The 14,968-nt window shown below is 40.7% G+C and overlaps 1 protein-coding gene across 2 annotated transcripts; it reads right to left on the bottom strand.

The window, feature by feature from the left end:
* Window positions 1-4,234: 4,234 nt before the first annotated feature.
* On the bottom strand, window positions 4,235-14,592 carry TMEM220 (transmembrane protein 220). Of its 2 annotated transcripts, XM_056117886.1 has the most exons (6): window positions 14,482-14,592; window positions 13,622-13,651; window positions 10,539-10,599; window positions 7,682-7,805; window positions 6,942-7,001; window positions 4,235-4,449 (listed from the first exon to the last, which is right to left on the bottom strand). In XM_056117886.1, exons 1-6 carry the CDS (start codon window positions 14,572-14,574, stop codon window positions 4,314-4,316), a joined length of 504 nt encoding a protein of 167 aa, XP_055973861.1. In that variant the 5' UTR covers window positions 14,575-14,592; the 3' UTR covers window positions 4,235-4,313. The 2 variants fall into 2 exon arrangements, with proteins under 2 accessions (XP_055973861.1, XP_055973862.1); XM_056117887.1 differs by lacking the exon at window positions 6,942-7,001.
* Between the last annotated feature and the right edge of the window lie 376 nt (window positions 14,593-14,968).

The raw sequence follows: 14,968 nt of genomic DNA on the forward strand, positions 1-14,968 counted from the left end.
TGCTCGAGTGGGCCCAGTAACGTCTCCATCCTGAGATTTGTTGTCACTGTTTGGCATATCGAATACGTCACGGGTAGCTTGCCAGGCTCTGTTGTGCGGGCGAGATCCTTTCGGTAACTTGCCAGGCTCTCCGAGAGGGGCAGAAGAATCAAACTCGGGTCGGTCATGTTGACCACTTCTAAGCCCAATGCCCTACCGCTGTGCTATCTCTCCAGCCCTTTGCTGAGTATTGCTACCATATATTTTTTAGCTTGTATTCCTACTTTGTAAACAGAAAGTAACAGCCTAGATCAATGGGAGAGCATCTCCAAGGTGAATGTGTGGCTGCCCGTGCCAGGGTACTAAGAGGCACTGGAGAGTCAGGCTAAAGTGTGATCATGAGTCTGACCAAACAGGCCCAAGTGCAATGCAGCTGCTCTCTGCTCATGTGGTCTTTGTGGGCTGCTAGCTAGTAGATTGATGCATCTACCCTTGACTCCTTTTATTATTATATAGGACCTGCTGAATTCTGTTGAGTACATGCTACAGTAGTTCCCTCCACCAGCTAAGTACGGCCACATACCACCACCCACAGAATCGAGAGAGAGCTATAAATCTGTCAATCCTGTCTGTGTCCGGGCTGGGTGAGGTTTCCCTACCAAGTCAATGCCCTTCTGTCAGTTCCTTTAAGTGTCAGTTTTCCAACCATACTCCACCTGGAACCCGAAGGCTTTGATTTCCCAGATACTGGCTGGCAGGTCATGGGAGTAATGCCTCAGCATTGCCAGTTAGTCGTTAGCTATAATACATGCTGAAGTATTATCAGTTGTAATACAGGCTAAAAGTAAGTCATCTAGCAACATTTACTGATGAAAACAGACTAAGTATAAAGACCATTTGATTCAGATCCCATCAGTTACTGTGAAGCTGATATCAATCAATAAAATTTGTATGCTGAGACCCACATACTACAGAGGTATAGAGGTAGATTAGATTACTGTGGTAGCTTGTAATGAATTAATTTGGCTTAAAACAATGTAATTTGGTCTTCTACAGTTCTGTCTGTCTTTTGAGGCCACAAGTGGTGATGCTCAGCGGTTTCCTCTGGCTCTGCACTCAGGGATTACTCATGGTGGTGCTCTGGGGACCATCTGGGAGGGGGATGCTGGGGATCGAACTCGAGTTGGCCATGTGCAAGGCAAACATCCTCCTTGCTGTAGTATCCCTTCAACCTCTTTCAGACATCTGAGATGTCTGAAGTCATTTCCACTGGGCTGATGTCAGGGTGATGTCAGGGCAATCCTCAGCACCAAAAGGGTGACTCTTGTCTTTTCCAAGTTTTAAAGCTGCATTCATTCCTTGATTTTTTAAAATTTTATTTATCTCTTTGGTGTTTTTGGATTACACTCTTGAGATACTCAGGGGTTACTCTTGGCCCTGCATTCAGGAATTACTCTTGGCATACTTGGGGGACTATATCAGATGTTAAGGATTGAACCTAGGTTGGATCATGTGTTTGAGAGTCTGTGCCAGGATAGATTTTATATTTTAAATAGCTGTGTAGCTTTACATTTTGTGTATATATGCCACAACTTCTTGAGTAATTCATGTTGTTAGATATCTGGGTTGTTTCCAGATCCTAGATACTATACTAAGCACTGTAACGAATATAGGTGTGCATATATCTTTCTAATTAATGTTTTTGTATTTTGGGGAAGATATCAAGAATGGAATTTCTGGGTCCTATGGGACCTTTAATCATACTTTTTTGAAGAATCTCCGCACTGTTTTGCGTAGATGCTAAATCATAGGACATTCCCACCAAGAGTGAGTAAGAGTTCCTCTTTCATCCATGACAACACTGGTGGTTTTTAATTTTTTTTCAATTGAGACTAGTCTATGATTCTATCAGTAATGGTTTCTCATGCACGTAATGCTAACACCACGCCCATCAACACTACCCTTTCCCTCTCTCAATCAAGGATCCAGACACCCTGTCCTTCCAACCATTTCCCCAACTCTCTTGTGTGGATCAGCTCCCATCACGTTGCCTTTGGATTCTTGCTACCTTGCTATGTATCATTAAGACCCACATATGAGACATCATTCTGTATCTATGTGTGTCTTCCTTTGTCTATGTAGACCACAACTTCTTGATCCATTTGTCTGTACTTGGGCATTTGGGTTGTTTCCACATCTCGGCTATTAGGTACTAAGCTTGTGCTATCTGCCTGTGAGGCAGATTATGTTAGGTGATGAACATAGCCTTTGGGACAACAATCATAACAACATTTCCAGTTGTTTTGAGATACTGTATTTGAACCCAGAGATAACACTAAGGTTTATGGATGTCTATCTACCACAAAAGAGCGAGAAAAGCCTCTTCATTAAAGAATATTGGGGGCTAGGGAAACAGTACAGGATGTAAGGCATCTGCCTTGCAAGCAGCCACTTCTGGCCAATTCTAGCTTGAACTTGGCACCATGAGCAATCCCAGGGGATATTCCTGAGTATCACCACATATAGCCCCAATACCGCCACATCCACCAAAGAAAACCCATAAAACAAACAAACAAACAAAAAAATCAATGGGACTGAGAAAATGAGATGACTACATGCAAAAAAAATAAAGCTGAATTTGTAACTCCAATCATTTACAAAAGCTAAGTCAAAATGGATTAAAAATCCCACAATTAGACCAGAATTTATAAAATACATTGAGGAAAACATAGTCATAACACTCCAGGATATGACCCCGAGAGGTATCTTTAATAATTCCACTCCATTGGCAAGGAAAACAAAAATAAGAGTACTTGGGATAACATTTTTTCAGTTATTTTTTAAATTATTATTTATTTATTGAATCATCGTGAGAGCAGTTACAAAGCTTTCAGGTTTAAGTTTCATTGATCAAATACCCATCCCTCCACCAGTGCACATTTTCCACCACCAAGAACCCCAATATACCCCCCATCCCACCCCTCCCCCTGCCTGTAAGGCAGATGATTTCCACTTAACTCTCTCTACTTTGATTACATTCATTATTTTGACAAAGATGCACCATTATTATTTGGAATTTTCCCCAACAATCAGACCTGCTGAAAAGGCATCATTAAATAATTTGTTTTCTATTGCTGGTTTATGAAGAGCATATGATGTTGCACAGCCGTGATAGCAGCCACACAATTTTGCATTTCTGATATTTTACTAATTAAATCTTGTGGGATTTCTGCCAAAAGCTGGTGGATTCTGAATTTGGTCCGTGTGCTCTGGGGCCATGACCGTGCTGGAGAGCCGCTCGTGGGGGGAAATTCATGGTCTCGGTGGGGCTTGAAAAACGGCAGGTTCCAACCCCCATCCCATGAGGCCTCAGTTGCCCCATCACTACTGGCTCATACCTGACTGTCCAATAGGCTCTAAGGCGGCGGCCACCGTGTGTTTGGGGGGGGCAGGGGGGGAAAGCCAAAGGGACAAATAGCCTCTGCCACCTAGTGAGGCACAGCGCTGTAGCTTAATGCATAGTCCAGTCACATTTCTGCCAAAAGCCACTGAGTTCAAATGGAATAACATTTTTAAAAATTAATGTTTTTTTTTTAAATTTAAGCACCATAAAGTAACTACGTTAGAGTTTAAGATGTACAGTGTTCTAACAAATCTCACCAACCATAGTTACCTTCCCAGGCACACTTTTAAGTTTAGCTATTGTAGTTTTTCTACTATATTTGACTTCTTTTTAGAATGTGAAGCTCTTTGCAAGAATTTTATTCTTAGAATTTTCTCATAATATCTAATTTAATTATTCTAGCTGTTTAAGTAAAGGATACTTTTTTATAGATTAAATATAAATCAGGAGATTTATGTATTTGTCAAGTCTCAAATGAAATTGAGTCAGAACTATATCTCTTAATTTTTGATCTGCCATCTTTCAACTGTTCCATGACTAAACAGTATATATTACTAATCCAACCAATATTAAATTGTTTATAAAGAGCCTTAAAATTGTTTGTTTTAAAAATATAATCTTTTTTTTCTTTTTGGGTCACACTTGGTGATGCTCAGGAGTTACTGCTCCTGGCTTTGCACTCAGGAATCACTCCTGGCGGTGCTCAGGGGACCATATGGGATGCTGGGAATCAAACCCGGGTCGGCTGCATGCAAGGCAAGCACCCTACCCACTGCGCTATCTGTCTCTCCAGCCCCTAAAAATATAATCTTAATTATCAACTCAGATTACCTGAAATAACCTAGAAAACTGGCTTGGTCCAATCATATTTATTTAAAAATAATGATTATAAAAATTTAAAATATCTTATAAGCAGGCTTCTTGGTTTCATTTAAATTGCCGTTTTGCAGTGAGTTGGCCACGAGGACTGCATCTCCTTATTTATATATATGTAGGCCCATGAGAAAAATGGGAAAAGAGTTATTACAACAGCAATAACCAAATGAAATCTTCCACCAACTGAATTCCTATAAAGACACAAAAAAATTTTTAAATTGCTTTGGAAACAACATGTTAAATTTGGTTAAAATATATTTGTGAAGGATTAAAAACTATATAAAAATATACTTAGTATATTTTAACTAAAATTAAATTATACTAAGTATATTTTAACTATACTTAAAATATAATGAGGAAAAATTTCTTAAGAAAATTAAAACTAGAAAAAAACGGTTCAGACAAATAGTTCAGTAGGTAAGGTGTTTGCTTGCCTCACACAGACAACCCAGGCTTGATTTTTGGCACCCTGTATGGTCCCCCCACTGTAAGGTTTGCTTGGGACCGAATGGCAGCCAGCGGATGAAACAGCGATTCCCAGAATTAGAGATCACCCAAGCGGAAGACAGGCTTCATGGCCCACCTGGATGCTTCCTCACATCCATCCCCTAACAGAAAATGGGAGTCAGACCAAGCTCACCGACTCCATTGGTCTTTGTTCCCTTCTCTCCTTTTCCCACCCAAGACAACTTAAAAGCCCCCTTAGCCGTCTCCAAGAGACAGCTCTAAGTCCATGAGAGGTTCGTAGAGTTCCATTCAGGAGTGACCCCAATAAACTTCTCCCATTTCCTTCACTTTATTCATCTCCTCTCTGCCAGTCAGGGTACCCAAATCTATCACCAACCATACAAACTCTAACTGGAAAATTCACAATAAGTTAGAATTGTTTTCTATTTATTTTGTGTGTATGATGATGGTAGGGGCTCAAGGTAGGGCATTTGCCTTGCACGCAGCCGATCCAGTTTGATTCCTCCGTTCCTCTTGGAGAGCCCAGGAAGCTACTGAGAGTATCCCGCCCACCCGGCAGAGCCTGGGAAGCTCCCTGTGGAGTATTCGATATGCCAAAAACAGTAACAAGTCTCACAATGGAGATGCCTGCTTGAACACATCGATGAACAATGGGAGGACAGTGCTACAGTGCTACAGATGATGGTAGAGTGTTTATTTTTATTTTGTTTGGGGGACATATGTGGTGCTGCTCAGAAGCTACCAGATGTTAAGATCTGAATCTTTAAGACAGGGTGATATGCTAAAAGGCTGGAAAATGAGTATAGAAACAGAAAGAGAGAAGGAAAAAAGAACTAAAGACATGGGAAAATAGGAGGCAGATATTAAAACTTAAACTCCAAAATATATGTGAAATTGCATTAAATATGAATGTATCAACTATTCCATACATCAAAGGTTTTCAATGGAAAAAAGTTAAAAAACTCAACTAAACACTGCTTGCAAAAGACAACCCCTCAATTTATAAGTCCAGAAAGTTTGAGAGCCAAAAGATGGAAACAAAAGTAAATATAGCAATTTTGTTCTATTTTTGCATTTTAAATTGGTATTTTTTGTTTGTTTGTTTCTCAAGCAGTGCTCAGGGGTGTCCCTTCTGCAACTTCCTGACAACCAGGTTGGCATTTCCTAGAAGGACCTGAAGGTGTCAGTGCTGCAAGGATTACCTGGGCCCCCTAGTGCTTTGGGGCCTCCAGAGTTGTACTTGGCTTGGAAGACTATCATTTGGGGGTCTCAAACTGGAGTTGGGAGCATGCAAGCTATGCACCTTAACCTCTCTGTTAGCTCTCCTGACCCATAGCAATTTTAATTACAGGCCTTAAGGCCAGATTAGAGTAAAATAGGACCCCTTCGGTGATTACTTCTCACTGTATCACTGTCATCCCGTTGTTCATCGATTTGCTAGAGCGGGTTCCAGTAACGTCTCCATTCATCCCTGTCAGTAGCCCAGTGGCGTATTGGGGGTTCTTTCAGGGTCAGGGGAATGAGGCTCATTAATGTTACTGTTTTTGACATATCAAGTACGTCACGGGTAGCTTGCCAGGCTCTGCCATACGGGCAGGACACTCCTGGTAGCTTGCGGGGCTCTCCAAGAGGGACAGAGATTCTGCATTCATATATACACTAAAACAAATACTACCGTACTGAATCATATGTACCCCTGACCCAGCGTAAATACGTCCAATATTGTTTCCTCTGTATCTCTGTCCTTTCTTCTCATTTTTAAATAAATCCCAGGTGTCATATTCTCTTCTCTGTAAAGATTTTAGTTGATATTATTTAAAAATAGCCACTCTGGGGCAGAGAAGAGAGCTCAAGGGTCCACACGCATTCTTGGCATTGCTCGGTGCCCCAAGGACCACCAGAAGTGCCCTTCAAGCATAGAGTCAGGAGTAGCCCCTTGAGCACTGCCGAGTGTGGCTCTCACACCAACTAAATACAAATAAATAAAAACTGCCAAGTTTCCTTCTGAGATCATTTGTGTTCTCCTAAAGAATGACCCCTATGAGTCTACAGGACTGATCAGGAAACTCTGAGTAAGTATAAATTAGTTTTCCTTGGGAAAAGAAAAAACGCTCTTTAAAAGATTCCTCTTTTCATCTGTGTGTGTCAGTATTTTCTTACCGACATAATCTGACCACCTTGAAAACCTCTAACTTTAATAAGTTTAAAAACTTACTTTGGGAAACTGTGACATAGGCTCATCCAGGATATGATAATCAGCAGGCCAAACAGCTCCCTAGAATATCATGAATTTCATATTTTGAAGTGACTACAAGATACATCTTATTTTGGCTATGACACTTATTTTCTGACTGACTTAGATGATTTCCCCTCCAAGATACACATATAGCATCTACAAAATATTTCCAAGTTTGGCTGAATTTCACCTACTTTTTCAGACAGTTTAAAACATCAGATGAAAACAAATTTCATCTTGTGATAAAGGTTAGACTCTATGACTATTTCCTCAACTTACAAGAGGGAGGAAATGGCAAAATATACAAGAGCAAGAATGACTACGATTGAGTTAAAATAATGCCCTGGAAGGTAGCTAGTATGCTTACAGACCTTGGAGACAATATTTTGTCTTGATCCAGAACTAAATCAGAATGCTAACAGAATGCTGCCAACTTGTAGACTGTGGATTTTACATATATCATGAAAGGGGGTAACATACTGTATATGTAACTACTGTCTGTAATTATGGATTATAGTAGATGCTACTATATTTAAATCCTAATACCATAACATCTTTAGTTTCTTCATTTTATAAAGAAGATAAAACCTTCATTGCTCCTCATGGTATAATCAGAGGGGTTAAATTATGACTGTACACTGATACAATTATGTTATAAAGTAATAGATCTCTCAATTCTTATCCACCCCTTCCAGGAACAAAAGTTATTCACTGCTCACCTGACTTCTTCCTCATGTAAGATGTTCTTTGGCTTGTGAAGCAAGAGGTAGTATAGCAAGCCAACAGACCATGTGATACAAAAGAGTATGTGTACTGCAGACACAGTCTTCCAAACAAAATGACCTGAAAATAAATTTCCTGATGAAAATAATTGTTGCATGATGTTAAGATCTAGGCAGTACCCTGAGCATTCCTGAAAGTAAACCCCAAGAAAACCTGGGTATTTCCTACCCTCCTCTACCTCCAATATCTCTAATTGTACTGTCAAGTAAAGCAATAATAAATAGTTTGTTTGGTTTGGGTTTGGAGGTAGCTGCTTTGTGGAGCATCATTCAGAGAAATAATATTCATTATATACGTACGTAGACATTTTTTGTTTCTTGTTTTCCAGTATCATCCCTTGCTATGCTATCATTATTTCTTAGAGAACTGACTTTTGTACATCCCCATCCATGATCTGAGACAATTGAACCTTAATAAGGTCAAGCAATACATCACATTCACTTAGCTACAGCGATAGGGCTTAGAATGGACCAGTGACAAATCTGAACCAACAAATCAAGTCTGACACTTTTGAAAAGTAACCAAGGATGTTTTTCTTTTTCTTTCTTTTTTTTTTAAATTAATTGGTTTGGGGGCCATACCAAAGTGCTCAGGAATCAATCTTGGCAGTACTTGGGGGTCAATATATGTGGTACTCAGATCAAACTTTGATTAGCCACTTGCCTTATCCACTGTACTATCATTCAGCCCCAGATTTTATAGTCTTTATTAGACTTAGCATCTTGAAAATGTGAACTTTAAACTATGAAGCAAGCATGTAGAACCCAGGACAAAGTCACTGCAGTAGATGGTAAATGAATCAGAGAAGTTTACATATTAGCCATCTGTTTATAGTCCATTTGGTTTGATCTCTTCCTTGCTGTAATAAATGAAACCCTAACTGATACACCTTAAAGATTCCCCTGTCCTGGTCAGAAGATTAGTTCTGCAAATTCTTTAATATCATTTTCCACTGATGGAAGCTATTTTATATAAAGTGAAGAACAGTATGTCAGAATTATTTCCATTAATAAGAAAATGTTGTTACTGTGTCTGGCATATCGAATACTCTCGGTAGCTTGCCGGGCTCTCCGAGAGGGATAGCACAGCGGGTAGGGCGTTCGCCTTACAAGCGGCCAACATGGCCGACCCGAGTTCGATTCCTCCGCCCCTCTCGGAGAGCCCGGCAAGCTACCGAGAGTATTCGATATGCCAGACACAGTAACAACAAAGTCTCCAATGGAGACGTTACTGGGCCCGCTCGAGCAAATCGACGATCAACGGGAGGGCCTTTACTTTAGGGCTGGAGCGATAGCACAGCAGGCAGGGCGTTCGCCTTACAAGCGGCCAACATGGTCGACCCGAGTTCGATTCCTCCGCCCCTCTTGGAGAGCCTGGCAAGCTACTGAGAGTATTCGATATGCCAGACACAGTAACAACAAAGTCTCCAATGGAGACGTTACTGGGCCCGCTCGAGCAAATAAGAAAATGTAAGTAAATAATGTAAATCTACATTTTCTGTTCAAGGACAGTTTTGTATATAGAACTGTTCACTAGAGGTGTATTGAGAGGTTTTAGATGTCACAGATGTCAAAGCATTTGCTTTTTAAACATAGCATTGAAGTTAGCAGCCAGTGGGTAATGCAAAAATTTGAGTTATAGTTTGTAAGTGATTTGGTTTTATACAGGTATAGCTACCTGGGATATAGATGTAAGGAGTTCAAGCAATGGTCCATAAAGTAAATATATAATTCCTCTGCTTTACAGTCATTTATTCATTCAACAAGTATTAGTTGCATACCATATGTCTAGCCTTATTTAAGCTAAAGCTTAAACATTACCCTTCATTTTTTTGGTGGGGAGGGGGTCACACCCGGCGATGCACAGGAGTTACTCTTAGCTTTGCACTCAGGAATTACTTCTAGCGGTGCTCAGGGGACAATATGAGATGCTGGGAATAGAACCCGGGTTGGCCACGTGCAAGGCAAATGCCTTACCCACTGTACTGTCACCCCAACATTACCCTTTTTAAAAGGGGAATACATATATTAAAGTATGCAATAAATTGCTATAGTTACTATAATAATACATAGATTAGGAATAAACATATTACTGAAAAATCTAGATATTTATTATGGACATCATAAGAAATTCTATATACAAGTAGCAATTCATAAAAATGTTGAATGAATTAAAAATTTAAAAAATGGATGTATTTTAGTAGTGCATTTAAGTAGTAGAGACAGCTTTAACTATATGAGGACCTAGCTTCTGTCCCTGTCACCAAAAAGAAAAAGTTAAGAAAATTATTAATAGGAGTTGTACAAGTCTAAGAAGAATTTGTAAGGGCGTTACCTCTACGTAATAGACACTGATTTGCTTGTCACTGAGTACTGGGACATAGGTCATCACTTTGCTAGTTCTGATTATAGCCTGATGACTTAAGAAATCGATGCAGAGTGTACAGTTGGTTAAATGTTTGCCTTGTATGCAGCTGACCCGGAGTTGGTACCCTGAATTTTGTCACAAGTGATCCCTGAGCATAAAGCCAGAGCCAGTAGTAAACCTTGAGCATAGCTATGGCCTACAAACAAAACAAAAGGGAGAAAGAAAGAAAGATATAACATCTATTCATTAATTAGCATCCTATCTCCATGCCTTAGTATGGCAAATCCTTGTAAGGTTTTCAAACTAAAGATGGGTGAAGATTACCTAAATTATAATTAGTGACCCTGTAGAGTTCCATTTTCCCTGGAAGTTGTACAGATAGACTGTAATAACATCATATATCTATTCAGAATTCAAGATTTATACCTGTGACAAGAGGGTTCAGTCCAACAAGCAGGGCCAGCACTGAAGGTATGGTATAAATTACCTTTAGCAAAAAAAGAAATAATTTGGATTAGAACTATGCCCATAACAGACATGTAAAGAGGTACAGCCATGATATTAGTGGCTGCCATGTCCAATCTTACCTCTAGGTTTCAGTCACAATGGAAGAAATCCTCTAAGGCATTTACCATGCCAGGTTGTTTTTTTTTTATCTATCTTCCTCCTGGAGGCTATTTCAGGGCATCTTCATTCAGCTTTAAGCTCTACCCTTGTGCATTTTGGGTCTCACAATATACTGACCTCCCACTCTTTCTCTTCTAACATTCATGTCTAGTGGCCTTTTTTTTAAAGGCTCTTTGAAAGGCAGAACAATGTTGCTACTAGTCAGCTCCACGGATCATCCAGTCCAATATTCCATGCCACAAGTGATACTAAAGAAAGTTTAATAACAATGTATGGATTAGTTGTGTCAAATAAATTTAGGGTATTTATTTTGGAAACTATTGGTGAATTGATTAAGACTTTAGAAAAGTCTTACTCCTAGTATTTCTTTTCTGGTTGACTTGTCATTGAAAAATCTGCAAAAGTCCACTTGTTTTCCAAACGCGTTCCAGCATTAAAATGTAAAAAGAAACCTTGCAGGGACAAGGCTGATGTTCAAGGCACTTAATGATTAATATACATGGGAGTTAACCAAGCATAATGGATCCCAAACCATAATCAATATTGGCAATGGGAAAAACTGAATAGCAACCTGCCTCAAAAGTTTCTTGGGAAATATTTCCTTTCTGATAACATGGAAGAAAATACTGAAGAAAAAAATAAAAATCTGTGTTGCTTCTGCCTTGTTTCTTCCAATATGGAATAGTCTTCTTTTATGGATGATGTTTGGAGCTGCCATAGCCATTCTATAAGCATGAGAATATATATCACCCACACACTGAGGATGTCAGAGAAGAGAGAGAGAAAATTCAGGTCCCTGACAAGATTGTGGACTATTTAGCAGCTGCCTCTGAACTTCTTGTTCAGTAAGATACCTGTTATTTTTACAAGCTAATGCTTATCACATTTAAAATATTTACTCCTGACTGCATTCTGAGAAAGTATCCACAAGCAAGGTAAAGTTGGAAACAATAAATGAGTCAAGTAAAATAATATAAAAATTCAAGTACCTAGTATTTACTCATCTAGGCCCTCATTCTATTTTTATTTATTTATTTTTTTGCTTATTTAAGAGTCAACATGAAAATAACTGAAATAGCACAGCTCTATCTTAGTTTACTTGAGGACCTAAGAAGGAGGAGGAATTACCATCAGTACCCATGGGAGCTGACAGATACCGACACAATTTTGTGGGCAAAAAGGAAGGGTAGTTGGAAAATGGGAAAGAGATAGAGTTTTTTTTTTTAAGAAAAAAGAAAAATTTTAGGTGTAATTAACTTTTAAAACCAAACAGAGGGGTCCGGAGTGATAGTACAGTTGAGTAGGCATTTGCCTTGCACGCTGCCGACCCGAGTTCAATCCCCACATCCCATATGGTTCCCCAAGCACTACCAGGAGTAATTTCTGAATGCAGAACCAGGAGTAACCCCAAAGCATCACTGGGTGTGACCCTCAAAAGAAAAATCAAACAAACAAGCAAACAAAAACAACGAACAGAGGTTGGGTACAGCGAGTAGGGCATTGGTCTTGCATGCAGTGACCTGGGCAGAGTAATTATTGAGTGGAAAGCCAGGAATAACCCCTGAGCATTGAGCATTGCTGGGTGTGACCCAAAAAAGCAAAAAAAACAAAAAAAAAAACAAAAAAAAAACAAAAAACAAAACTGAGGAAAGGTTCCAAAACAGACTGGTAATCATATTGTGGTAGATTTGAATTCAAAGTTGTATAGCATTAACTTGGAGATCTTAGGAAAAGACAAGTAATGAGGTGAAATGTAAACTGTGCATATGTCATACAGATTGGAAGTAAGTCCTAGATTATTATTTTTAGATTTCTTTGGTTTTTATATTCTTTTTTTTTTTTTGAGGGGATCTCCGGTGAGAAAAAAACAAAGAGATTTTAGAGATCCTGAGATTTTGAGGAAAGATTATGCAATGCAAAGAATGAGTTTGTGATTATAAACATGGGTGAGTCAAGAGAGAGAACAGATTGTAGAGAGATGTGGTAGGTGGGACATTGGGCATATCTGAGGAGCGATTATAGAAGAGCACAGATCTAGCCATCTTTTGTAAATTTAAAATTAAGCTGAACATTTGAGACATGTCTGCAGAGAAATAATACTCAAACTCAGGATTGGGACCAGAATGCTAGGAAGAGACCATTTATTAGATTTGATTCAGGGGGATATGAAAATCTAAACAATAAGCAGTATTAGAATGCAGTTATACCAGACAAACAAAAACTGACTAGAATTTATCATTCTAATTCCAGATGTTTTTACTAGTTGTTAATGGTCAGCATTATTCCAAAGCTTGTTAAAATCTAATACAATCTGGGAATATTGTACAGTCTTATGTATTTCTACTGAGAAAAGTGAAATATATGAGGAAATGTACCCAATGATTTCACTTACGAATGATTTAAGCAGAATACTCATTCAATGTATATTCATTTTTGTATACTTATGTATATTCATATACATTGAACCCTTCGAGGTTTTTTTAACTTTAATTATTAATTTCTACAAATGTATTTCATTAACAGTACCACAAGCCATAAGCGTGTCATTTTTTTTCTGGTGAAATGTTTGTAGAAGTTTCTGGGCAAAAACTAATAAGGACTGGTCCACATGGCCCTGAGAGGTCATCTGAAAAAAAAAAAACATGTAGAAAGCATTCTCACTTTGTCAATTTTATTTCAGAAGAATGCTGCTAAGAGACCCCTATATCTCTGGAAAACAAATATATACATTACATTATTACATTAATCTTTTACTCCTAATATTTTAGGAAAAGAAATTTAAAGCGGACTTGGTTTCTAATTAAGCAGAGAGAAGACAACAGGATAAAACTGTTTTGTGCAATTCCACTCTTCTTTCAAACAAGAAAAAAGCTGATACTCACTATCCACAGTTCTGCATCAGGATCATTTATCTGGAATGCAAACCATCAAGACATTAGCAGATGTACGATCATATTCCCTTCGTCAATCTGGCATGCTCTTTTATTTCACCACGTGCTAAACTTTGAAAAAGATACAAACTGAAAGTTAAGACAGCAGATTAGGGTGGCTGGAGGTGGGCTTCATGCTAAACACAAAAGATGACTCCAATACACCAGTCACACGCTCACACATCTTTGTAAAGAATTGTCAGGAACTGTACAGGGGCTAGACTCTGAAGGGGTTTTCCAGAAGCCCTCCCATTTCAGGGACTGGGAAAGGGGAGTTCCTTCCTCTTGGTTCTCCTCTCCTCTAGCCCCGGGAGGGTGTCCCTTCCAGCCACCAACTGGACACTAGGTGAGAAGGGCTCCAAGGTAGGTCGCCTGGGGCAGCCTTGATTAGGATGCGTTTCTGGGGCATGAGCCCACCTCACCTGGGACAGTCTAGACTAGATGCGGTTCGGGGGTGCCCAGCAGCCTGGGCAGCCTAGATTAGGACGCGGTTCGGGGGTGCCCTGCAGCCTGGGCAGCCTAGATTAGGACGCGGTTCGGGGGTGCCCAGCAGCCTGGGCAGCCTAGATTAGGACGCGGTTCGGGGGAGCCCAGCAGCCTGGGCAGCCTAGATTAGGACGCGGTTCGGGGGAGCCCAGCAACCTGGGGCGGGAAGGGCCGCAGGCGCCTGTCCACATCTCCACACTCGGGGTGGTCCCCAAACCCGGCTCTGTTCGGAGACCCAGAGGACGCCCACCCGGAGGGTCTGCCCTAGGATCAGTTTGGCGCGGGGCCGAGCTCGGGGCGCTGCGCCCTGCACAGCCCGCTCAGACCTGCACGAAGGCGGCCAGCGCGAAGAAGGCGCCCATCAACCAGTTGCAGGCCCGCCACAGCGCGGAGTCCCGGGGGCCAGCGGCGGGCACCATCGGGAACACGCTTACAGCCCACCCCGGCCTGCACTGACCAGCCGGCGCTTCCTGCCCGCCCTGTCCCCGCCCGCGCTTCCGGCCCGCCCCGTCCCGCCCGCTCTTCAGACCAGCCCCTGCAGCCTGCCTTGCAGCCTGAACCCACAGGGTCGATTGCTCAACCCGGTGGGGTCGTGTTGTGCATGCAGGTGACGGTATCTGGTCTGATCCTCGTCACGCACGGAGTGCCTCTACCCGCCACCAATAAATAAAATTTTAATAGAAGAAAGAAAGGTGTGTGTCTGTGTGTGTGCCTGTGTGCGTGTGCGTGTGCGTGTGCGTGTGTTCTAGTTTTGTGCCCACTCGCCGGCAAAACTCAGGAACCTTCAAAGCCCTTTAAGCATTATGCTAATTT

This window comes from Sorex fumeus, unplaced genomic scaffold, assembly GCF_029834395.1.
Source record: "Sorex fumeus unplaced genomic scaffold, SorFum_2.1 ptg000036l, whole genome shotgun sequence".
Classification (NCBI taxonomy): Eukaryota; Metazoa; Chordata; class Mammalia; order Eulipotyphla; family Soricidae; genus Sorex; species Sorex fumeus.